Source organism: Semicossyphus pulcher, unplaced genomic scaffold (genome assembly GCF_022749685.1).
Source record: "Semicossyphus pulcher isolate SPU_LCO1_2020_fin unplaced genomic scaffold, fSemPul1.0.p SCAF_7, whole genome shotgun sequence".
Taxonomy (NCBI): Eukaryota; Metazoa; Chordata; class Actinopteri; order Labriformes; family Labridae; genus Semicossyphus; species Semicossyphus pulcher.
Window position 1 is genome coordinate 31,853,793 of NW_027211748.1, and position 26,795 is coordinate 31,880,587.

The 26,795-nt window shown below is 44.4% G+C and overlaps 1 protein-coding gene across 1 annotated transcript; it reads right to left on the reverse strand.

The window, feature by feature from the left end:
- Positions 1 to 16,906: 16,906 nt before the first annotated feature.
- Positions 16,907 to 24,090, reverse strand: LOC138611628 (uncharacterized; the record flags this gene model as incomplete). Its single annotated transcript, XM_069684802.1, has 4 exons — positions 23,970 to 24,090; positions 22,555 to 22,862; positions 17,296 to 17,338; positions 16,907 to 17,205 (listed from the first exon to the last, which is right to left on the reverse strand). Coding segments are annotated over exons 1-4 (771 nt in total), but the record flags the coding sequence as incomplete, so codon positions are not given.
- Positions 24,091 to 26,795: the final 2,705 nt, after the last annotated feature.

A 26,795-nucleotide genomic window follows, 5' to 3' on the forward strand; every position in this document is an offset into this window, starting at 1 on the left:
ACCTGACTGAGGTGTTCAAACTCAGGACTCTTGAAAAGGCCCATCAGTCCTGAACGAGCCGGACCATCCTCTTTCTAATATGTTCTTGCTGCTTCCTTCTGGCCGCCGTTACATTGTACCGACTTGTGGAACAAACAGACTGAAACACTCTTTTGTCCCAACTGCCATCAGCCTTTTAAAGAGCTCAAAGTGATGTTTATTTATATATTTGCTGTCGTTGCCTTTTTGTAACCATTGATGTGGTTCTTATTTTAACCTCTTCTTGTTGGTGTGATTGCTGTGTGGTACTGCTGGCTGTAAAACAAATTGACCCTCAGGGATAATAAAGACATCCCTGATCCTTGATCATCAGGGAGATTCCTGCTCGAGCCGTGCACAAACCAAAAACAGCCAGAGGCCGACACCAAGCTCTGCATCATGCACGCTCTATCTGTGCCCCCTCCTGTTTCCTGTTTCCCCTGAGGAGAGGGGAGTTCACGCCAAAGCTTGCTGCTGTCTCGTGTGACCTCAAAGTTCAGTCTGTGACAGAGTGGGAGTGGGGAGGGTCCGTTTTGAAAAGCTTTCACCATCACAGTTTAACAGTGTGTGACTCCCTCTAGTGGATGTTGTGGAGTATTGTGTTGTCTTTGCTCCAAAGGTTTTTGTACAGAGTGTTGGTGTTTCCTGTCACTGTGGGCTGCAGAGCACAGTAGTACACAGCAGAGTCAGACAGCTGAAGCTTCTGGATCTTCAGAGGAACTGATCTACTGTTGGAGTTCAGTGTGGATGAAAATCTCTCCTTTGACTCATCTGGTGTGTTCCCTTCATCTCCGCTAAAGCGACTCAGTATGAATTTGGGGCTGTTGTTTCCATCCTGTTTGTACCAGAAGAGAGATGGACTTGTAGAACTGCTGTTGTATTTACAGTCAAGTGTTGCTGTCTCTCCTTCAGCAGCAGTCACATCTCCTCCTGGTTGCTCCACGTTGTCTTGTGCTCTGCATTCTGTGAAACAGAAACAAATAGTGTTAGTGTGCTGTTAAAGAATCATGTCAGTGTTGGATTGATATCAAAGAAACAGAGTGGTGTTCATACCAAGGCACACAGCAGCCAGCAACACTGAGATAAACAGAGGCATCATATCTGCAGGGCTGAGTAACTGTGAGCTACAGCAAGTCTAAAGAAGGCTGTGATCTCTCTGTTTGGTCTTCATCAACACTAAGTTGGTGGATTAGAAGGAGGAGCCTGATCACAGTGACAGGTCTCATTCACAGCCCTGTGTTATTCCCCCCACTGACACTTTACACTAAACACATGTTACTCACACTCTGCTTTACTGTCACATGTTGTCATTAATGTGTGCTGTCTGCTCATGTGAATCCTTCAGTGTTTCATTAGCAGCTGTAACCACAGTGACTCTGATAAAACAACATTCAGCAGAATCCATCTGATATGAAGCTGTGGTGTGAATCCCACTTCCCTTCCCTTTGAAGAGGAGTCACATATCTGTGTTCAGGTTTTTGTACAGTCTCTTCTACACTTTGTATCACTGTGTTTCTAGAGCACAGTAGTAGAGAGCTGTGTCTGCCAGGGTTAGCTCTCCGATGGTCAGTTGAGTTGAGCTTGTTGATGTTTCAGATCCATATCGTTTATCTGGAATATATTTCTCATTGCTCCGTGATCTTGCTCCTTTTAAGAGTATAAACTGAGGAGCCTGAAGGTCAGAATGATGTCTGTACCATTGGAGGTAAACATTCTGGTCTTTTGTCTCGTAGGTACATCTGAGCGTGACAGATTCTCCTTCTCTTCCACTGACTTCATCTCTGACAGGAGAGATTTTGTCTGCAGCTATTGGTCCTGGAAAAAGTAGAGCAAATGACACCATTAGACTAACATTGTTCATGAGGATGAGAGAAGACAGTGGAACGTGTCAACTGTACAGTTTTACTGTGAGGACAGAAACACATCAACTGTTGAGAGATTTCTGCTCTGAACTCCAGTGGACATAAATCTTTCCCAAATAAAAACATGTTGTGCTTTCTATCTTACTAAAGAAAAGAGCAGCCAGAATAATCCACAGCCAATGTTCCATCTCTACAACAAGGTTTAAACCAACAGGAGAAACTAGCTGATGTTCAACATTCAGTGTGAGAAGTGTTCTCTTCTCAGCAGCAGTTATTATTGACAGAATGGTTGAACTCAGTGCAGAAGTAGTGCCCCGCCTACATGATGATGTCGCCCTCTAGTGGAGGTAAAAAGGCTTCCAGCAGCTTGTCAGTGTGTCAGCTTGTGTTTTTGTACAGAGTGTTGGTGTTTCCTGTCACTGTGGGCCTCACAGCACAGTAGTACACAGCAGAGTCAGTCACTGCAGCAGAGGAGATGGTCATATTGATCTGTTTTTGCTCCACTGTAATCTTTAATCCAGAGATTTTTTCATTTCCTATTGTTCCTGAAGCAGCGTGAGAGACGAGAAACTCTGGTGGTTTTCCTGGATGTTGTTGATACCAGTAGAAATCATCACCAGCAGAAAAAGTCTTTGAGTATCTGTAGGACAGAGTCACGGTGCTGTCTGCTAAACTGAACACTTCCTTCTTGTCTGGAGTGAGTTCATCACAGCTGACACCTGGAGATAAAGGTGACTTTTTAAACCATGTAAGAAAGAAAGAAATGAAGGTCATTCACAAAACATTTGTAGAATGTAACGTACCTGTTAAAATAAAGACAGACAGTAGAGTCAGTCCATTATAGTCCAGTGAAAGCATGATGAATAAAGGTAATGTTTCTGGTTACTGTATTGAACTCTGCTGAATATTGAAGTTCCTCTCTCCTATAGTTCAGTAACAGCTTAGCTCCTCCCTGAATCTCTCTGTCTTAGATCTGTATGTTCACCTCTCAGTTACACTTCCTCTCCTTACTGCTATGACAATGACTCTGATGCTGCCTTTAGAGTTAAAGAAATCATCTTTACTCATGCACAGTGTGAATCTGAGTGTAACTGATTTTTTTAATCTAGCATGCAGAAAGGATCAGGCAGGATGTGATGTTGAATAACGTTCTGTGTGCTTCACTTTAAAGAAAGGTCAGCTGTGTGTTTTATCACTTTGGTTTATGGGTCACATGGCTATATTCTCCTCTGCATGTGAAAGTCTTCATTCTTGTCAGCATTAGTGTCATTGGCACTTGTAGTTCTGTTTCTTTGTCACTAAACTAGTTCTGTTTGTAGTTCAGTGTTTCTGTGTGTATCAGAGAGAGCGCACAGCAGGGAAAGCTTGGTGTTGCTGTTGTGCTTGAGCCAAACGTGCACTCTCCGCTAACCACCAGTAGGGGGTAGACATCTCACAGTATCGGCCCCTGTTCACACTTAGCCTAATTCAGATACATTCATTCATTGGCTGGACTGGATGAGGTGGGTTGGGCTTGGGTGTGCAGCCGGGACTAATCAGGAGGACTGAAAACACCTGTGAGCAGACGGAGAAGACATGACCGTTGTTGGACAGAGCAGCACGAACGTTCTGATTTCCCCCTCCTTTGAGTCAGTTTGGTTTGGGTTTGTTTAGTGTCACCTATGTGTAACCCAGTTAGGTCTAGAGGAGGAGCTCTGCCTGACTATTAGGAAGGTGACCAACAACGCCACCTTGGGACTCTCACTCAAAGAATACTCAACAGGTAACACCTGAGCCCTTAACAGAGGGTTCCCCTTTGTTATAAATAATAAACAACAGAAAAATACACAGGTACGGCGACTAGGGATGCGCCTAACCGATACTCAGCATCGGTATTGCTCCGATATTAGCCAAAATTACGGGATCGGAAATATTGAACAGTAGTACAAATTGTCCGATCCGATCCTTAAGCCGCCAACATTACTTTGCGCGACATACCGTAAAGTTGCAGCACGTGTCACGTGAGCAGTAAGTAGCACGAGAGTGAGACCGGTCAACTGCCCTGTTACAATGTCAGCTGTGTGGACTTACTTTGGGCTGAAAGAGGAAAAAAGCAAAACAGCCGAGTGTAATTTGTGCAACGCGAGTGTGTCGAGGGGTGGCAGCAGCACTGGAAGCTTCAACACCACGAACTTGATAAAACATTTACGAAAGCATCACGGAAAGGAGCATGCCGAGTTTGTGCAGGAAACGAGTGCCAAGAGGAAAAGTGAGCCGCAACAACAAACATTACAGGAAACAGTTGAGAAGCTCCAGAAACTCCCTCCAGACAGCAACAAAGCAAAACTAATAACGGAGAGAGTTATTGAATTAATTTTGCTGGACGACCAACCACTTTCTGTTGTTGAAAATGAGGGTTTTCAACGTTTAATTGAACATTTGGAGCCTCGGTACAAAATTCCGTCATTTCATCTCAGAAACGGCCATCCCGTTGAAGTACAAGGAAGTCTGTGAGTTCATTTCGAAATGCTTGAAAGACGTTGTCATGATTAGTTTCACAACCGATCTATGGAGCTCAAACGTGTGTCCAATGTCCTTAATGAGTTATTTAAGTTACGAAGTACATTGCAACTTGTTTTTTGCTGCTGTATATCATTGGGGCATATAAATGTTACACTGAGTGCTAAGCCATGTCAGTTTACACTGGAGCTATCATTTTTGTATTTGTTTTAATACTCAGATTTTAAGTTTTACACAAAGTTGCACTTTAAATTGTATGTTGAATGGTGCTGAGTCTGCTGACTAAAGTTTAAATGAAAGTTTAAATAAAACGCAGCAGCCGTACTGCTGCATAACTTGAGTCATGTTGTGGGCTATTGTATTTTTTTCCTTTGGGGAAACAGAATGTTTGTCTAAAAGTTTGGCCAATGATTCTACAAGGCTACCTTAAGCAAATCCATACAAATTTATTTTCAAGAAGTTCCCTTTTTTTTTTAAGAGTAAAAAGGGTATCGGTTTTGGTATCGGTATCGGCAGATACTCAAAGTTGTGGTATCGATATCTGTATCGGAAACAAAAAAGTGGTATCGTGCCATCCCTAACGGCGACAAATGAATGCGTGGTTTGCAGATATAAATACAATCTTTATTTTATTTCAACAAAGTTATTTTTTAAAAACATATTTATATTTAATTTAGCATATAAATAAACATTGAGTGCAAAAATAGTCTATTCGGGCAGCAACACTGCAAGAACAGGGCGCAGCTGTATCGAGACCAGAACCATTGCGAGTCCAGTGCCTATAAACTCATCAGAATAAGGGAAAAGAAACACTACAACGGGCAAACTAAAAAGAAATAATAACAAATGCACACAACTAATGAGATACAAAAAAAGAAAGGCCTGATGCAATAGGTCCGGCGCCGATACCGCTACTGCCTCTTCTCCCAACGTTAAAACTACACTCAGTGCTTCCCCATAATTCCCCCAACACACGCCCTACGCATGAGCAGAACACCACTGAGCAGAACACCACTGAGCAGAACAACACTGAGCAGAACACCACTGAGCAGGACAACACTGAGCAGGACACCACTGAGAAGAACACCACTGAGCAGGACACCACTGAGCAGGACACCACTGAGCAGAACAACACTGAGCAGGACACCACTGAGCAGAACACCACTGAGCAGAACAACACTGAGCAGGACACCACTGAGCAGACCAACACTGAGCAGAACAACACTGAGCAGGACACCACTGAGCAGAACAACACTGAGCAGAACAACACTGAGCAGGACACCACTGAGCAGAACAACACTGAGCGGAACAACACTGAGCAGAACACCACTGAGCAGAACAACACTGAGCAGAACACCACTGAGCAGGACAACACTAAGCAGAACAACACTGAGCAGAACACCACTGAGCAGAACAACACTGAGCAGAACACCACTGAGCAGAACACCACTGAGCAGAACAAAACTGAGCAGAACACCACTGAGCAGGACATGTGGGAATTTTCAAGGGATCATCAAGGGGGTAACTTGTCTAAAGTTAAATTTATATGGGGGGGCAATTTAGTTTATGACGTTGACTTGGTGAACCCCGGTTTCCCCTGATTTCCCCCTAGAGAGAAGAGAAGGATCATCTTATCTTGCTGATGAAGGCCATGTGGCTGAGTGAAGTACCATGTGGGGATGGGGTAGGGGGTTGTTGATGTTGTATATAAGCTTGAACACTGCAACAGCAAGGGAGAGAACTTTCGCACTTCTCTCCATGCTGCATGTAAAATGTAAGTAAAGAGACTTGATTCATAACACTGAGTTTGCTTGTTCTTCACAAATTATCTTCAGGAGGAGAATTGCCCTCACAGACACCACTGAGCAGAACAACACTGAGCAGAACACCACTGAGCAGAACAACACTGAGCAGGACACGAGCAAACACGTCTGAGCAGAATGTAAGCAAAACACGACTTCAAAGGCAAACTAACACTTTAACTAAAGGCAAGGCAATGTTTTAACTCACAGAAACAAAAGTTTCAATGAAAGGCAACAAAAGGCAAGACAACAGTGGCCGTCTGCAACCAAAAAAATAGAACATGACACCATAATTAGTGTCGGGAAATAAACAAAAAGGGGTTACCTCGGCTGTCCGCAGCACTACAGCGTCATCGCTCAAGAAACTCGTCACCCCGACATGTCATAAAGCACCTGTTCACCGACACAGCAGCGACAGCAACAAGTCAACCGCCGGCCTGGAATAAAGTTAAAATCAAGATCTACACAGATACAACAGGCAGCATGAAACTCGGCACTCGGCTGGTTACATATGTATAATGCCGAATGAACAGGAGAAGTTGCGCAATTATAGTGTTCTGTTTCATACGTCCTTTGGACAGACCATCTTTAGGATGGGATGGCTTATAAAACTTGATTATTGAATCTTCATCAATAGTTGATTACAAAGAAAATTGAAATGCCTAAAATACCAAAAACAAAATAATGTAAGGAGGAAATCTTCAGGAGTTTAGTCCCGATGTTTAAGTCATCTGACAGGTTGAGGTTACCTATATATGCTTAAAAGACTGTTTGCTCATAATATTACTTTTTAAAATGATTGCATTTGCTTGACAACTTAAAATCTGCTTGGTGTGATATTAGACAAAGATACGTTTTTACTTTTTTAAGGTGTAAGCATTTTATACTGGCAATATTATTTGGTTTGTTTTATCTTGTTACTAAAAGAAAATACGATTTTTATAAGTTTGCTTTTGTTATAATCAACATATTGTTATGCTATGTTAAAAGCCTCTGTAACTGCTGTAAGAAAATGTGTGTGTGTGTGTGTGTGTGTGTGCGTGTGTGTGTGTGTGTGTGTGTGTAAGCAGGAAGCAACTGTAGCTGCACAGGAAGTCACACAGAAACATGCCAGTTGTGACGTAGACAGAGCACGTGTTAAACTTTACCCAGAGATGGAACGTGTTAAACTTTCTGTGACCCAGACATAGCAGGTGTTTAAACTTTTTTTTCTGTAAAACTTTTTTTTTTTAAATTATCATTTATTAATTTTTCTGAGCCAGCAGGTGTTCACCCCTGTTTGACCCAGGGACTTTCCAGCTAGAGTGCAGGTGCACGGTCCTGGCGCGTTCTTGATACGTGCGTGTGCACAAGAACGGACTGTTCATCAGTTTTACATGGAGAAAAAGGTCCGTTCACGCGCGTGTGGTACGAGGACAGAATGGTTATGTACTTTCTCCTTGCAGTATAAAAGCAGCTATCTCGTGCTGTTCGCGAGTCTTCTCACAAGACTCAAACCAGATCTCATTTGGCTTGTGAAGTCATACAGCATGAGAGTTTCTTAAACAAACCCAAAATGTTGATATTATGACTGCAATTTTATCAGCTATAGGGATGGATAAATCACATGGTACGAGAGCCTCTTGGACAAGTGTTAGTTATATGGTGTATAGCACACTGAGATCTTTTAAACAGATCGAGGTGTTAGTATAGAAGTGTTTAGAGCACTTATTTCTTTTAAACAGACTGAGGTGCTATATGTTAGGGAATGTGTGAAGCACTGATAGAAGTGTGGAGCACAGTTGTGAAGCTCGGAGTTTATTAGACGACTCGACAGTGAAGCAACAAACGTTTGTCTGAGATGGCTCGACTGCAATGATGTGAATAAAATCTTAGGAGGGACAGAACAGTAGGACACTAGATGAGGGAACTTTTGGTTCCTTCAGTTTAGAGCTCCCTGTTAATCTCTTTTATTTATTATTCTTTTGAGACTCAAATGAATATTGACGAGTCTGACTTAATAAAGACCTTTAAAACTTTTAAGGGAGATTCTGGTTGTCTGTTTTATGTGAGTTGATCACACAAGGACGCACATAAGAGTTTTCTTCAAAGATCCTCGTGAAGCCCCCGAGAGGTAAGCTTATGCGCACCCACACTACGGCTACACGACTGACGACCTTAGGGCACACATATACACATATACATCTGGTAGAGAATCTGTCGGGGCCCCTCCCTGGGCCGGGGCCTGGTTAAAAGCTTATAACTGTTATGCTTTTTGAGGTTAGGGATCCTTACAGGTTCTTCAGACGGAGAGAAGAGATGACTGTAGGTTTCGGTATTCCCCTTGGTGACCCTGGGGAGGCGCAAAGAGAGACTCCTATAGGGGCTCAGTACGAGACAACAAAACTAAGTGAGTAGGAAGAAGTTTGTCAGGGAGTCGGGAGACCTACAGAAGCCGGTGGGAGAGAACCACATAGGGAAGCCTTACTCAGCCTTCCCCCCCTTCCTGTGTCCGCACGCCTCAAGGCTCATAAGTGTCTCAGGTCGAGGACGAGGCCAGTGAGCGAGGAGCGAACACTAGGGGACCCACGGTGGTAACCGGACAAAGGGATAAAGAAACTAGCCGAGATTGATGTTAAGATTTAAAGTAATAAGTTGTTATTGATTATCTGATAGAGGTAAAGTTAAAATTAGTCTTTAAAGATAGAGATTCAAATTAACATTTAAAGTGAAAATCTTGTGATTTTTTTTGAATGCCATAGATTAAAATGTAATCTTTTAAAATCTATACTGAGGTTATTTGACGTTTATTATTGATTAAAATAGAGATCTTAAGTCAATCATTCCTCGAGGGCTAAGGGCCCGCTAGCATAGTCCCGTCGATCCGTGAGTGCCACAGGTGGAAGATTAATGAACATTCCGTCGCTAGCAGGAAAGTCTTGGGATTGACACCCCGAGGGCAGCCTGTTTAATCTCTTCGTATTGTAAGAGTGGCAACGCTCGCTTCAATAAGTTTTGGTTTTACGGTTAACCTGAAGTGGTGAAGCATGGCTCAAGCTTGGGTTCGCCGTGGACCACTGCCAGCCGAGACCCATTTCCGCGAATCATCGCCTGGTAAGCCCGCACACCCGGGGTATGTAACAATTGTTTTCTGGCTGGAGTTTTAGGCTCGTGTGTGGCTCAAGCAGGAATCTCCCTGAGGTAAAGCAGATGAGGAAGGAGGTAGCAGGTAAGTGGGGGGAGCTTGCTGTCTCCCTTTCCTCCACCCCCTCAGCAACTCAATTTGACCACTCCTTCACTGTCGATAAATGTAACTCATTCCTATCATTTTATCAAACAAAAATCTAAACATCTACAATCACTGTTGTCCACTACCAGCTCCACCCTCCCTGACTCTGCCACTCCCCACCTAACCAACGTGAAGTATCAAAGTAACTAATGAGCTCTCCTCCTCTCCTCTGACGCTCACTCCCTCAATATCCTCATCCTCCTCGACCTCAGTGCTGCCTTTGACACCATCAATTACTCCATTCTCCTCACCTGCCTAGAGTCCTCCTTCAGCATCACTGGCACCGCCCTCTCCTGGTTCAAATCTTACCTCTCCAACCGCCACCAGTTTAGCAGCATCAGTAATTCAAATTCAAACACAGCCCCTCTCTCTCAAGGCGTCCCCCAAGGTTCGGTGCTTGGCCCCCTCCTCTTCATCCTCTACATCTTTCCCCTTGGTCACATCATCCGCATTCACAGCCTCCATTTCCACTGTTATGCCGAAGACACCCAGCTCTACATCTCCACCAAATCCATCACTGCTGCCACTCATTGCACCATAACAAACTGCCTCACAGACATGACAAACTGGATGCAATCCCGATCAAAGCACCGGACCTGGGGGGACAGATCCTTCTCTATTGCTGCCCCCTCCCTCTGGAACTCTCTCCCCCATCACCTCAGACACTCTCCCTCACTCCCCTCTTTCAAAACTGGACTCAAAACCCACCTATTCAAATGTGCTTTAACCTGTGACCCCTCTTTATCTTCATCTTACTGTTGTAACTGTTTTCTTTTATAAACATATGTTGTAACTGTTTTTTCTGTACCTTGATCATTTTATACTGTTTATTGCTTTTACTGTCTTTGCTATTTGTTTCAACATGTAAAGAGTCTTTGAGTACTTTTTAAAGCGCTATATAAATAAAATGTATTTTTTGTGCAGTGCTGTGTGCTGCTTTGCTCCAGGTGAAAGATAGGGCCCTCTGTTGTTGTCATCATCACTACAAAGAATGTAGACTGTATCATCACATCCCATTCTCTCTGAATATTCCCTGATAAGAAGCTGTGGAGATGAACCGGACTTCTGCTGATACCAGTAGAGGTAATCAACAGAGCCTGAGTAGTTGCAGGACAGAGTCACATTGTCGTCCTCCAAAGCCAGCGTTACATCTCTGAATGGTGTCACTAAATCCTCAGAGGATCCTAAAAACAACAAAACAATATTTCACTCTGACTGTAATTATTTCTCTCTATACTTTGTTTAGTGGTGTTAGAAAGTAAAAGCATTAAAACAGGTCAAAGCTCTTTCATGTCTTAGATGTTGCTACCTCTCATCAGTACTTACCAGTGTGAAAGAAGACTATCATCATCCACACTAAAGGAAGCTGCATTATTGTTACTTGTAGTGAATGAACAGGAGAGAGAACACAGCAGCTCTTCAGTTCAGACATGAAGTCATATTCATCTGTGTAGCTCCTCCTCTCACTCTGCTCTGTTTACATTCAGGCTGATGGAAGCTTTAAAAAAGGACAGTGATGCTGCAGTGATCGTCATCCAAGAAGGTCAGACTGAAGCATCCCAATAATCCTCAATGGAGGCTTGAATATAATTTATGATCACAGTCATTTGTTAAACCGCTTGTATACCTCTTTATTTATAGCATACATAACTTCCCCTTTATTTCTCCGACACAGAGGCCTACAATATTTCCATTTCATGATCATTTTATAACATTTCTCCAAATGAAACATTATTAAATTCATTGTCATTTTGCACAATTGCATAGTAATTCCATTATATTCTGACTTTGCTTTTATGTATGTTAGGAAGTTATGGCTTGGCAGCAGCTATCAGTGGAGGAGCGAAGAAGAAGAAAATGGGAATACCAAAAAAGCAGAGAGAGAATATAAATAATGAGCTCGGGTTAAAGGATGGATATCTGAGAAAAGAAAAGCAAAGATGAAAGAACAGAGGATGGGAAGCTAAATACTATCAGTTATTTGAATGAAAGGGAAAAGAGGAGTAAGAGAAAGGCATGAGAACGTAGACAGCTACAGTCATGGGAGCACAAGAGAAAGGACCCAGAATGCCCAGAAACTCCCCCAGGTAGTCCATTGGATCAGACTATACAGGAAGCTAGAGCTGGGTGTCATCAGTAGGCAAGGGTAGGAGATGTTGTGCCTCTGAATGATTTTGCCGAATGGCAGCATATAACCTGAAAAGAGAATGGGGCCCAGGACGGAGCCTTGTGGGACTCCACAGGATAAGTTGGCTAGATTAACCGAGAAAGTTCTGTTACTAAGGTAGGAGGTGAACCAGCTCAAGGCAGTGCCACAGACCCCAACCCCATGTCAGTCAGTTAAAATAACGTGATCAACAGTGTTGAAGGCAGCACTGAGGTCCAGTAGGACCAGGTTAGCACAGTTTCCAGAGTCGACAGGAAGAAGTAGGTCGTTATGGACTTTCAGTAATGCAGATTCTGTACTGTGAGCTGCCCGGAAACCTGACTGAGATGTATCTAGGATGTTGCTTTGGTCAAGATGTGGCAGTAGTTTGGAGAGAAGAACCTTTTCTAGGACCTTGTGTCAGGGTTTCTGTTTAAACCAAAAGGTGAGGACCCAGGAGCAGACTTCAATAATGGATTTAATTAAATAAAAGGCAAGAATGCACAAACAAAATCCAACTCCAACAAAAGTCAAAAACAGGAAAATCAAAAGACAGAGCAATAAACTCACAAACAAAACCAGGAACAGGTACTCCAATGGACACAAGGAAATCAGGGGAGGCACGAAGACAATCCAGAGTAAGGTCATGGACATAGACTCACACACGATGGATGACAATGAACAGGCAACGAATCAAGGGGCAGGTGAAAACAATCAGGGCAGGGCACAGAATCAAACAAGCGGGAAACACAAAGGCAGGAAGTGGACCAACACGAGAGACAAGGTGACAAGAGTTCAGGGTACAAAGTTCAGTTAACAGCCAGGGGCTGAGGGGCAAAGTCCAAGCAAATGCCTTCAGGAGGGCAGCCAGGGGGCCGACCAGGCAAGCGAAGCAGATCAGGAGGGTGGCTGAGCCTCTCCGGAGGATGGGCAGGTGTCGGCCGGGCCGCCAACGGGGAACCAGGAGCAGGTGTTGGCCGGACCGCCGACGGGAAACCAGAACGAGGTGCAGGTGTCAGCCGGACCGCCGACGGAGAACTTGGAGCAGCTGTTGGCCGGACCACCGACGGAGAACCAGGAGCAGGTGTCGGCCGGACCAACAACGGGGAACCAGATACAGGTGCAGGTGTCAGCCGGGCTGCCGACGGAGAACTTGGAGCAGGTGTCGGCCGTACCGCTGACGGGGAACCAGGATGGGAATCCTCCAGCTGGGCCAGAGGGGGTGTCGGCCGGGAAGCTGACGGAGAGCCAGGATGGGAATCCTCCAGCTGGGCCACAGGGGGTGTCGGCCGGAATGCCGACGGGGAACCAGGATGGGTGTCCTCCAGCTGGGCCAGAGGGGGTGTCGGCCGAGACACCGACGGAGAGCCAGGAGGGGAGTCCTCCTGCTGGACCAGAGGAGCCATCTGGACCCGGGGTGCAGGGTTCGGCCGGGGAGCCGACTGGACCTGGGGTGCAGGGGTAGGCCGGGGAGCCGACTGGACCCAGGGAGCAGGAGTCGACAGGGGAGCCGACTGGACCCGGGGAGCAGGAGTCGGCCTCGGAGCCGACTGGACCCAGGGAGCAGGAGTCGGCCTCGGAGCCGACCGGAAAACTGGAGCAGGAGTCGGCAGAGCCTCCGACCAGGACACAGGGACAGGAGTCGGCAGGACCTCCGACCGAAACACAGGAGCAGGAGCCGGCAGAGCCTCCGACCAGGACACAGGGACAGGAGTCGGCAGGACCTCCGACCAAAACACAGGAGCAGGAGTCGGCAGGACCTCCGACCGAAACACAGGAGCAGGAGTCGGCAGGACCTCCGATCGAAACACATCCAACAAAAGACAGAAAAAGGAAAATCAAAAGACAGAGCAATAAACTCACAAACAAAACCAGGAACAGGTACTCCAATGGACACAAGGAAATCAGGGGAGGCACGAAGACAATCCAGAAGTAAGGTCATGGACATAGACTCACACACGATGGATGACAATGAACTGGCAACGAGACAGGGGAGCACAAAGACTAAATAAACTTAGGAGGTGAGGCTAATCAGACACAGGTGAGACAATCAAGGGGCAGGTGAAAACAATCAGGGCAGAGCACATAAACAAACAAACGGGAAACACAAAGGCAGGAAGTGGACCAACACGAGAGACAAGGTGACAAAGTAAAACAGGAAATGATCTAACCAAAGAGACACCAGTGAAATACTTAACTAAACAAAACAAAACACTGACAAGAACACAGAATAAACTAAATACAAAACTAAACGATGAAAACTCACGACAAGGAACAAAGTGACAAGGTAAATCAAGAAATAACAACTGAACACCGAAATACAAGACGAAAACATAACTAAACTAGAATGACTCATGACACCTTGGACAGGAATGGTAGTTTTGAGATGGGACGGTAGTTACTCGTTGGCCAGGGTCCAAGATGTTTTTTTTTAGAAGGGGCTGGACCACAGCATGTTTGAAACGCGAGGGAACTGAACCAGAGGCCAGAGAGCTGTCTATAATGGAAAGGATGCTGGGACCTATGAAGTCAAAGGCCTCCTTAAGGAGACAAGTCGGGAATATGTCAAGGGAGCAGGTGGCAGATGTCATGCTAAAAACAGTCTTCCTGAGTGAGGCTAAGGACATCGGTTGGAAACTGTTTAATTGGGCAGAGCAGAGTCGAGAGAGGGCTAGGTCTTTGGTTTGGGCTGCAATGTTTGCTTTGATGTCTTCAACTTTATTTGCAAAGAACTTTATGAATTCTTCACATTTAGATGAAGACATGTCTAAGCTGGGCGTGGGAGGGGGACAAGTGGGAGAGTTTATAGTGCTAAAGAGGACCCTAGGATTATGGTAGTTCCTCGAGATGAGACTGGAAAAATGTTTTGCTCTCGCTAGTTTAACTGCTTGTTGGTATCTTAACAGCTGGTCTCTCAAGATGTCAAATGAAACTTGGAGCTTATCCTGCTTCCACTTTCGCTCTGCTTTCCGACATTGCCTCCTTAGGGCTCTAGTAGTGTCGTTAAACCAAGGCTGAGATTTAGGCTTAGGCTTCTTGATTTTGAGGGGAGCAACAGAGTCAAGAATGGTGGAGCAGTTGGTATTGAATAAGGAAATAAGTTCCTCTGTGCTGAGCTGGGAGGAGATGCTTCAATAGCAGTATTTGCAGCAGCTATAAGGGCAGCTGAAAAAATACTGGCAGTGGAAGAGTGAATGTAGCGAGAGCAACGCGCTGGGAGGGAAACATTAAACACAATAGTACTGTGATCTGAAAGGCCTGGGTCAGTTATTTCTACACTGTGAACAGGAACACCGGATGACAAAACCAAGTCAAGTGTATGACCAAGGTTATGAGTTGGGTCATTAATATGTTGAATGAAATTGAAGGATTCAATTAGTTGCATAAAATCATGAACCAGTGGTTTGGATGGACAGCATCCATGGATATTAAAATCACCAAGAATCAGAACACCTTTTGAGGCTTTGGCGGACGATACACAAGGGCGATTAATAATGGTCTCATCAGCATCCTTCTCTGTTGGACCGATCGTTTCCGGTCACGAAGGCTGCAGGATAGCGTGGCTGGCCACCGCGAGGCACACCTGAGCACAGAGTTTCATAAGATAAGTTGGCCGAAAGCATCCGAGCTCCAGCTTTGTTCAAGTGGAGGCCATCAGGACCCAACAGACCTCCGCGCTCCCAGAAAATGTTCAAAGTGTCAATCAAATCAATCCGTGAACGACACAGGCAGAGGACAGCCAGGTGGTCGAGCTGAGCAGCCTGCTGAAACATCCCACTCTGCAGCCAAATGTGGGAATAGGTCCTGATATGTGGATTCTTTTTTTGAGTGGCTTGAGAATGTTAAGGAGATGGGCGAAATCAAGTTTTAACAGTTCGGACTGCTGTTTGGGAATGTCGTTTGTGCCAGCGTGAACGATAATGCTGTCAACTTCTGGATAACAATTTATTATGTCGGGGACCCTTTCTGAAACCTCCAGCACCAGGGGAACAAAGAGTATGAGCCTTTCTGACTCTCACATTTCTAATTATCGAGTCTCCGATAATAATAATAATGTAGGCTGTGGACGTCGTGGACCAGCCTGTGGTTCAAGGCGGCACAGAGCTACACTTTTTCCGGATGTGTGGTCAGTTGGTAGTCCGGCAACAGGTGCAGAGGTGACTGACAGGAGCCGTTTGCCGGCCTGGGGCGTCGATGTGCAGGTGGAATGGGTTGCTTGGGTGCAGGGGACCGGCAGGCCAGTGAGGGGAATTCCTGCAGATCCAGGGCATCAAATTTGTTTTCGAGCCGGATCTTCTGAGGCAGTCGGGAGCTGTGAGTCCCTGTCGTAGTATTTCCCTCTGCCAACGACAGTCCAGGCTCAGTCTGGGGGGTCCAGCTGTCTGGGGGTTTTGGCTTAGTTCCCAGGAGAAACCAGGGGTCCTCAGCCTGATCGGGGACAGAGCAGAACCAAGGACTGGTGGTGTCATTATCCGCCGGGGCTGGACAGCCGGGAGAGCGGGTGGTGCTGGTCTTGTCCCGGGCGTAGCAGCCAGTGGAGCTCAGGACAACAAGTTGTTTGGCCTGAGCAGAAGCGACCTCCGAGAACTCCAGGACAAGACTGTGTTTCTGTTTGAGTTCAGCCTCCAGACGAGAGATGTTGTTTTTCAACTTTGATGAGGTAAGATGGCAAGACTGACACGCAGCCATTTGTAAGTATAAAAAACAAACAAACAAAAAAACAGCTTGAACCCTCGTCCACTGACTAAAACCCTTAAACCAGATATGGATACAAACAAGTGACAGTTAAAGAGTGTTGTGTAAAAACGAGGCTGAAACTGGATGAGAAGTTGATATAAAGTCAGTTTCGGACAGAGCGTATGGCGGGTGCAAACAGACGCCAGCGCATGGGCCTTCCTGATACACAAGACAGTTGTAACGAGGCCACTGCCACCAGCATCAGGTCTCAGTCACCAGCGTCAGATGGATCTGTCTTTGTTTTAAATTAATATGCTTACAATCTTTACTTGAAATGCAGTTGATTTATTGAAGTTATCGTCTCTTTGAAATTAAAAATGTGTTCATACAACTAATATCCATATCTCTAAGCACCTCTGCAGTCAGTAGGAGGAGACTGATGTTAAATTAGTTTCACTTTTGAAGCTCTTCATCACAACTGTCTCATGAGGGAGAAGAATCCAGACTGTATCATCACAGACCATCACAGTTTAGCAGTGTGTGACTCCATCTAGTGGATGTTGTGGAGTATTGTGTTGTCTTTGCTCCAAAGGTTTTTGTACAGAGTGTTGGTGTTTCCTGTCACTGTGGGCTGCAGAGCACAGTAGTACACAGCAGAGTCAGACAGCTGAAGCTTCTGGATCTTCAGAGGAACTGATCTACTGTTGGAGTTCAGTGTGGATGAAAATCTCTCCTTTGACTCATCTGGTGTGTTCCCTTCATCTCCGCTAAAGCGACTCAGTATGAATTTGGGGCTGTTGTTTCCATCCTGTTTGTACCAGAAGAGATAACTTGTAGCACTGCTGTTGTATTTACAGTCAAGTGTTGCTGTCTCTCCTTCAGCAGCAGTCACATCTCCTCCTGGTTGCTCCACGTTGTCTTGTGCTCTGCATTCTGTGAAACAGAAACAAATAGTGTTAGTGTGCTGTTAAAGAATCATGTCAATGTTGGATTGATATCAAAGAAACAGAGTGGTGTTCATACCAAGGCACACAGCAGCCAGCAACACTGAGATAAACAGAGGCATCATATCTGCAGGGCTGAGTAACTGTGAGCTACAGCAAGTCTAAAGAAGGCTGTGATCTCTCTGTTTGGTCTTCATCAACACTAAGTTGGTGGATTAGAAGGAGGAGCCTGATCACAGTGACAGGTCTCATTCACAGCCCTGTGTTATTCCCCCTACTGACACTTTACACTAAACACATGTTACTCACACTCTGCTTTTACTGTCTTTGCTATTTGTTTCAACATGTAAAGAGTCTTTGAGTACTTTTTAAAGCGCTATATAAATAAAATGTATTTTTTGTGCAGTGCTGTGTGCTGCTTTGCTCCAGGTGAAAGATAGGGCCCTCTGTTGTTGTCATCATCACTACAAAGAATGTAGACTGTATCATCACATCCCATTGACACATCCCTTCATGTCTCACAGTGTGTGACTCCCTCTAGTGGATGTTGTGGAGTATTGTGTTGTCTTTGCTCCAAAGGTTTTTGTACAGAGTGTTGGTGTTTCCTGTCACTGTGGGCTCCAGAGCACAGTAGTACACAGCAGAGTCAGTCACTGCAGCAGAGGAGATCTCCAGATGAAACTCCTTTTTGTTTTTGTCATGTCTCAAAGATAACCTCTCTGTTCCCTCTGAATATTCGCTATTAAGAAGCTGTGGAGATGAACCGGACTTCTGCTGATACCAGTAGAGGTCATTAGCAGAGCCTGAATAGTTGCAGGACAGAGTCACACTGTCGTCCTCCAAAGCCAGCGTTACATCTCTGAATGGTGTCACTAAATCCTCAGAGGATCCTAAAAACAACAAAACAATATTTCACTCTGACTGTAGTTATTTCTCTCTATACTTTGTTTAGTGGTGTTAGAAAGTAAAAGCATTAAAACAGGTCAAAGCTCTTTCATGTCTGAGATGTTGCTACCTCTCATCAGTACTTACCAGTGTGAAAGAAGACTATCATCATCCACACTAAAGGAAGCTGCATTATTGTCACTTGTAGTGAATGAACAGGAGAGAGAACACAGCAGCTCTTCAGTTCAGACATGAAGTCATATTCATCTGTGTAGCTCCTCCTCTCACTCTGCTCTGTTTACATTCAGGCTGATGGAAGCTTTAAAAAAGGACAGTGATGCTGCAGTGATCGTCATCCAAGAAGGTCAGACTGAAGCAGCAATCTGCAGAACAATCAGCTGAAAGAATCTCTAATCTGTCTTAATGCAACTTTTATCACATGATCTGCACATCTGAGCTACCATACTCTGACTACACATTCTGTCTGTTTGGTTCAGGTTTGTGTTCGTGGAACTGTGAACTAATGTTAATCAGTGCAGAGTTTCACTGTCAGTAGACGAGTAGGGTTTGAGGAAGGCAAAGAGGGAACCAACAGGAACATCATCTCGAGGTAGCATCAACAAGAAGATGAAACCTGGCTACAGATCGACAGAGAAAGCAATTAGTTAGGCCGTTAGTAAATGACTTTGACTGTTCAGTTAGCTCTTGCTTATTTTTCTGCTAAAGCGTTTGTTGTGTTGAAAGCATACTTTACTCTGTGGTTGGTGTGTGTTGTCTCCTCATGTGAATCCTTCAGTGTTTCAAACCTCGTCGTACCGACAGCCCAAATCTCCTTTGTAAAGTGCCTTTTCCATAAAATACAGTTCACCAAAATCCTGTTCCACTCAGCGCCCCCTACAGGTCTGTAGCACTTCCCTTGTGATGAATGGATATGCAGCGTTTCTCTGTTGCATCTGTTGTGGGTCTGCATGTTTTTCACTTTGAATCTTTTATGTATTTGCTCCATGTTTGCTGTTCATTAATTTGTTTCGGCTCTTTGCAGCACGTTTTTTAAATGCAGCAAGTTTCTATTGTTGAGTTATTGTATGATCTTTTTAATATGCATCATTTATGATTTAGCAGCCTGCTCCACTGAATGGAAATCTGTGTGTTTGCCCTGATTGACTACCACAGAACGGCTCTTCACAAAATGACAGTGTGACCCAACATGTAAAGCTCCTGACCAAGTTAAATCTTTCAACAGACGATGTTCTACAATTCACTTACACACGACACCCACATGAATGACTTATTTACAACTTTATTCCACCAAAAATAAGATTCAAATTACATTTGTGTTACATTTAAGATCATACCAAATAGTGAGAGCACATTACCCATATATATCACTACTCTGTCCTGTCGGGGTTTATTACCAATTAGATATTCATGATCCCATGTTCTGTTTTAATGAGTTTAATGGGTCGTGCTTGTTCTGTAAAACATTCAATGACTGGATCTTCTATAAATATCACAGAGGCTTACTGAGATCCTTCAAATCTTGTCTTTTTTAAATCATTAACATTTTAAATGTTCACTCCTTAGAGATCAAATAACAGTTGAGGAAGTTTTCAAAGTGCAACATGAGTCAGCTGTTGGTGAAACAAAAGCTCAGCTCATACCCGGAGTAACAGTATACGCTTCACATGCAGACCTCACAGTGTAGGAGGATTTCCTCTGGTTGGCAGAACGTCAGAGGCAGGTCCTTCTATGAGGGAGAGCCGTGTGCGTGTCTGTAAGCCTGCTGTCAGACCACCGTCATACTCAGGGAGATCTCTGGCTACTGGCTACTGTGCCACCTACTCACTACCTACAAGCAGCTCGAGTGGTAACGCTCTATCAGAACTACGGCTGTAAGAAACTCTGCACCTCAGTACCTCAGTGTTTCATTTTGTGGTACTGAATCAATTCTTTAAAACTATGACGGCTGACAGCTAGCTTGCATCAGGTTGTTTGTGGGAGGTTGACTTTGGATCTAGCTAACAATCTAGATCGGAAAACTTCATGATGCCGTGTGGAGACTGCCAGCTGCTCCATAGGGCCAACAGGAATATAACTCACCTGAAAGAAGACATCCACACACTTTCAGATGAGCTGAAAAAGAAGGACAGTCTCCTGACCAGCTTCATCAACATCGCCTCTGCCCAGTCCAAAAGGTTAGCGGTGATGAACTCTGCTATAATTGACACCATCCTGTGGGATCCTGTGACTCGCCCCCGACCCTCCTCCTGCTCGACTCCTAACCACCAGGCTACCTGGTCCGAGGTGGTGGTCCGGGGCCATAAAAAGAGCGGTCACAAAGAAATCTCACCAAGTCCCCTGAATCTCTCAAACCGCTTCGCTGCTCTTCAGGCGCCGACACTCTCAGCGGATCTCTCCGAGGACTTACCTGCCGCCCCCCGCGCCGCTGCTAGCCTGAGGACTGGAGGAGCACCGCCTGTGTCGACTCGCGTTTCCCACGCAGCCTACTGCCGGCTTCAGCACTACTGCCGGCTTCAGCACTACAACTTCTAAGAGTTCTAACTAGAACAAAGAGGAGAGAGCACATCACTCCTGTCCTTGCCTCTCTTCACTGGCTGCCTGTGACTTACAGAATTCAGATTAAAATCCTCCTGTTTGTCTTCAAAGCGTTGAAGGGTCTCGTCCCTTCATTCATCACAGAACTCCTGTCTCCATATCTGCCAGAAAACTCAGATCCTCTGTCCCACGCTCTCGGACTAAGTGTTACGGGGACAGGGCTTTCTCTATCGCAGCTCCAACACTGTGGACTTCTCTTCCTCCATCCATCAGACTGATTATTACTATTATTATTATTATATTATATTTGTTATTATTACTGCTGTTGTTTTTATTGTTATTTTCATCATTATTAGTGGTCGTGGTTTTTGTTTCCCCCCTGTTTTTAATGTGAAGCACTTTGGATCAACTGTGTTGTGTGTAAGGTGCTGTCCTTCTACACTTTCTTAACTGTAGGAATGTCTTCAACCATAGCACTTCATTTGTAATATCATGATCTGTGGATATAAACAGATTTTTTTAACTCACGTAATGTACACCAAAAACTGTATAATTGTGGCGGTCCTGATCCCCAGATTTCGGCTCATCAGGACAAAGCCTGAGGACAGGTTCCCAACCACATAAAAATACAATAAAAAAGAATGCCTCTTATAAAAAAACAAAGGCCTCTTCAATGACAGTAATGAACAAATGCCTCTTCTATAATAACGAACAAATGCCTCTTTGAAAATAAAGGGAACTGAAATATTGTTTCTTTGGCCTTTTTTTAAACGTAACTTTGGCCTCTTTATTTTTTCCCAAATCAAACAAACAAAAGGAAATGTGCAAAAAGGGCTTTCCAAAGAAAACAGCAAATGAGCATAATAACTAAAGCCTGCAGGCGCTAGGCTAACGTTTGGAGAGTGAGATTCTTGCACGAATGGCACTTTGACGTCCTGATGCAGGTCACATAGTTAAAAGAATAGCCTTTTATTCCACACGCTGTGTGAACATCACAACCATCAAATAAATAGACAAAAGAGCAAACAAATCTCATCGGGGCCTAACAGACCAGAGATTCATGCTTAGACTTAAGCTGTTTTGGCAATTGAAGGAAGGCTCTGAGTGAATCCGGGGAGTGCATTTCCACCTCTTTTAAAACCTAAAGAAAGGCGTCGTCACACCCTGATTGTCCATGAGGAGAATGCACCAATCTGCTCTCAGTTATTCATCAGGAGCCAGCCCCCCACACCCTGTGCAACAGGTGAACTGAATAACCCTCTAATCAACTAAGTAACTCAGCTAAAATTAAATGGGAAAATGGGAACAATGGCAAGCACGAGAAAATGGGTCACTGCCACAAAATAAAAATACTTTTGAGAAGTGATTTTCTCTAAATAGAACCTGTAAAATTAGAAAGTGTGAGGATCGAGGATTGAACCCTGGTGTACACCACAAGAAATCATAGCCTGAGAGAACAACAGAAACTCTTCATAGAGATATGAACAAAGTCAATCAAAACCTGAGTCTCTGATCCAACCAGTTTGTGGAGATCCTTTATTCAGAATGTGTGATCAGTCTGTTGTGGAGCTATAAATATTGGCACACTATTTAATTTGATAAACACGTTTCTCATACTGAGCGTTCTACTTACATATTTGAATGACTTTTAAATTCATCTTTCTGTCACATTCAGTCAAGACGAGTTATTGTTTGGATAGATATTTACCAGAAGACCTTACCATGCTTCCTGTCACTCTGCTTTATTTTAGGATTTTATCATTACTACAAATAATCGAGTAATAATGACAGACCATCACAGTTTAACAGTGTGTGACTCCCTCTAGTGGATGTTGTGGAGTATTGTGTTGTCTTTGCTCCAAAGGTTTTTGTACAGAGTGTTGGTGTTTCCTGTCACTGTGGGCCTCAGAGCACAGTAGTACACAGCAGAGTCAGACAGCTGAAGCTTCTTGATCTTCAGAGGAACTGATGTCCCGTTGATTGAAGCATCAAATCTGTCTTCCTGGAACTCTGGAGCATTACGGCCTGTACCAGCAGCAGCACGTAGTAAAATGTACTTTGGGAAGTTGTTCACTTCTTGTTTGTACCAGAACAAATAGGGGTATTTGTCACTGGTCTCAAACCTACAGCCAAGTGTGACTGCGTCTCCTTCAGAAGCAGTGACATCTTCTGTTGGCTGGTCCGCTTTGTCTTGTCCTTTACACTCTGAGGAAGAAGAGGACATGAAGAGAAGGAGATGAAGCAGTAACACAGATCGGTTGAAGCAGAGCAGTCAGTGTAAGAAAGAGTTACCTAGCCAGAGAGTTAGAATCAGGATGTTCCTCAGACAGTGTTGCATGACTGCAGTGAATGGGGAGGAGAGAGAGGAGGAACATTAATACTCTGGTGGATCAGGGCCTTCCTCTTTCTTATCTGTTGAGTAGCTCTCAACATTACATGTCAGATGTTCAGCGGACACAGCTCATGTTGCTAACACTCTTTTATCTCACAATCCAATCCAATCCACTTTATTTATATAGCACATTTTAAAAACAACAAGGTTACCAAAGTGCTGCACAACAGATAAAAACAGTAAGTAAGCAAAATTCAAATGTTAAAATAAAAATATAAAAAGTAAAAGATTAAAAAAACACAACAAAATAAAAGCATATAAAAACACTAAAATATACATAAAACACAAAACAACAACCAATGATTTAGAAACAATAAAAGACAAACAGAGACCACACAACTCTCATGCTGGATTAAAAGCCAAGGAATAAAAATGTTTTTTAAGACGAGATTTAAAACTATCTAGAGTGGCGGCCATTTTGACGTGGGTGGGTAGCTCATTCCACAATTTAGGAGCTACCACTGAAAAAGCACGGTCCCCCCTGGTCTTATGTCTGCTCTTTGGGATGACAAGACGCAGCTGATCAGCGGACCTCAATGCTCTTGAGGGGGTGTAGGTGTGTATGAGGTCTGTGATGTACTGAGGCGCCCGACCATTTAATGACTTAAAAACAAACAATAAAATCTTAAAATGAATTCTAAAATGGACAGGGAGCCAGTGGAGGGAGGCGAGAACGGGGGGAATGTGTTCATGCTTGCGCGTTCCTGTTAAAAGACGAGCAGCCGCTTTTTGGACTAACTGTAAGCGAGCGAGGGAGGCCTGGTTGATGCCAGTGTAAAGTGCATTACAGTGGTCCAAACGGGTCGAGATGAAAGCACGAATCAAGCACTCAAAATCATTAAAAGATACAACAGGTTTACTTTGAGATGAAAGCCTCAGATGATAAAAACTTGTTTTAACTACCGAGTTTATCTGTTTACCAAGTTTAAAATCACTGTCCATTTTGACGCCGAGGTTTGTGACTATGGGTTTTACATATGACTGCAGGGAGCCCAGGTCTATAGGAGGGACATCACAGCCTCGACTGGGTCCAAACACCATGACCTCAGTTTTGTCTTCATTTAACTTTAAAAAGTTAAAAGCCATCCATGCCTTGATGTCCTTTAGACACTCTAGTAGGGGTATCAGGGAGCTCTTATCATTTCTCTTAAGTTTAAAAGTTAAACCAAGGGGGAGCATGTAGAAAGAAAACAGGATGGGCTCAAGGATTGAGCCTTGGGGAACTCCACAAGATAGGGTGGCAGAAGACGATGCAGACTCACCAAGCCTCACTGAGAAGCATCTCTCAGACAGGTAAGACCTGAACCACTCCAGGGCAGCATCCCTGATACCCACACAGTGCTCGAGACGGGAAATGAGAATTGTGTGGTCAACTGTGTCAAAAGCAGCAGTAAGGTCTAAAAGCATAAGAATGGCAGAGTCACCGGAGTCAGTAGTTAATCAAAGGTCATTAAAAACCCTTAAAAGTGCAGAATCAGTGCTATGCAAAGCTTTAAAACCAGACTGAAAAATCTCAAGAATGCCATGTACTTCTAAAAAGGACTGAAGTTGTACAAGTACAGTTTTCTCTAAGATTTTTGAAATAAAAGGAAGCTTTGAGATCGGTCTATAATTTGATAGAACCGAAGTGTCCAGATTTGGCTTTTTCAATAGGGGTTCCACAACTGCTTCTTTAAAATATGTTGGGACAACACCTGAAGCAAGACTGCTATTTATAATTTTTTGGACACAAGGTCCAGTAGTCTCCCAGACCTCCTTAAAGAGGCGAGGAGGAACAATGTCTGTGGGACAGGATGAGGGTTTAAGTTGAGTGACGATTTTTGTGAGAGATGAGAGTGACACAGGCTCGAACCGATTTAAAACAGTTGAGCAAGTGACGGCTAAGGAAGGTTCAAAAGAGGGGGGTGAGATATGAGTCCTGATGGTTACAACCTTATCAATAAAACAGCAGAGAAAATCTTCACAGACTTGTGACGAAGCTTTCAGACAGGTGGATTGGGAGCATTTAAAATCGAATCAATAGTTTTAAAAAGAACACGTGGCTCATTAAGATCTTGGGAAATAATATCAGAAAAATAGACTGTTTTTTCTGCTTTGACAGTTCTCTGATATTTTCTCCAGCTTTCTTTGAGAATTTCATGAGACACATGAATCTTTTTTCCACCTGCGCTCAGCTCTCCTGCACTCGCGCCTGGCCGCACGGGTGGTATCATTGAGCCAAGACTCAGATTTGGGTCTGGGGCGCATCATTTTTAGTGGGGCGACAGTGTCAAGAGTGCCGGAACAGGTGGAAAGAAAGGTTGTAGTCAATTGTTCCGTGTCAAGGTAGGCAGAGGGCATTGTGTCAAACTGATTTGCAATGATTAATGCAGAGGAAAACTGAGCAGCGGTGGAAGGTTTTAGCATGCGACAGTGGCGCACAGAAGCACACGGTCTAAAACTGTGACAGGGCAAGTTAAAATCAAATAAAACAGGCATGTGGTCAGAGAACACTGCGTCACATACCTGAACATTTAAAATAGGCATGTCATGTGATAAAACGAGGTCTAACGTGTGTCCATGTTCTTGTGTGGGTCCAGTAACATATTGTACAAAGTTAAAAGCATCAATCAAATCTAAAAAGTCTTTAGCCCGTGGCTTAAAAGGACAGCAGACATGCACGTTAAAATCACCAACACATAAAATCCTGTCATAGTTTGTCATAATGCCAGCCAAGAAATCAGAGAGGTGTTTTATAAAGTCTCTGTTATATTTAGGCGGCCGGTAGATCACCGCACAAAGTACCGGGGCTGACCGACCTAGTTCAAACAAGCTCAGTTCAAAAGAGGAGAAAGACATTGGCGGTAGAGGCTTGCAATATAAACTGTTTTTAAAGACAGTCGCTATTCCTCCTCCACGACCAGAGGTCCTCGGTGTTTTAATAAAAGTACAATCCGGAGGCAAAAGCTCTGTGAAGGCGGCTGACTCACCCAAATTTATCCAGGTTTCCGTCAGAAAAAGTACATCCAAATCGTGCGAGGTGAAGAAGTCTTGGAGGATGAAAGTCTTGTTCATCACCGATCTCGCGTTTACCAGCGCACATCTAGTCGAAACCGGGGAGACGGCCGCGTGAGCTGTCCGGCTCAGCGGCTTGAGGTTGCGCTGGTTCACTCAACCAGGACGCCGGAGACGAGGGAGGCGAGGGCGCACGGCATGAAGCGTCTCATACGGGCCAACGACAGGTACCAGCCAGGTGCCGCCTTGAACGAGGGCGCGCCGGGCTTTAAGCCTGACTAGCCGACCACTGCGCGTTCCTCTGCGGCTACGCCTCCGGGGAAGTTGAGCCTCAGCACGGAACAGGTGTGCGGGGACATCCGCTAAGAGCGGAGGAAGAAAAGTTTTGTGGTCACCCCAGCCATATTTCGCCCGAAAGTCTACAGTGGTTTTAAGTTTAAATAAGTCCTGACGATCATACACCAGCAGAGAGTTTATGGGCCTCGTGACGGACGCCAAAAACAGAGAAAACACAGAAATTGCCAGCGTTAGAAGGCGTACCAGACACACCGGCGCCATCTTGCTCACAACACCACAATTCTGACGTTTTAACTGAAGAAAACTGTTTTTAAAACGTCTGAATCCTGAAATTAAAGAAAGAAGAAAAAATGTAAATAAAGTAAGAATTTAAAGTTCTTCTGAGCTTCAGTTAAAAAGATGAAATAAAGACTTCAAAGAATCAAACAGCATGGCTCTTTATTGTCACTGTTTAA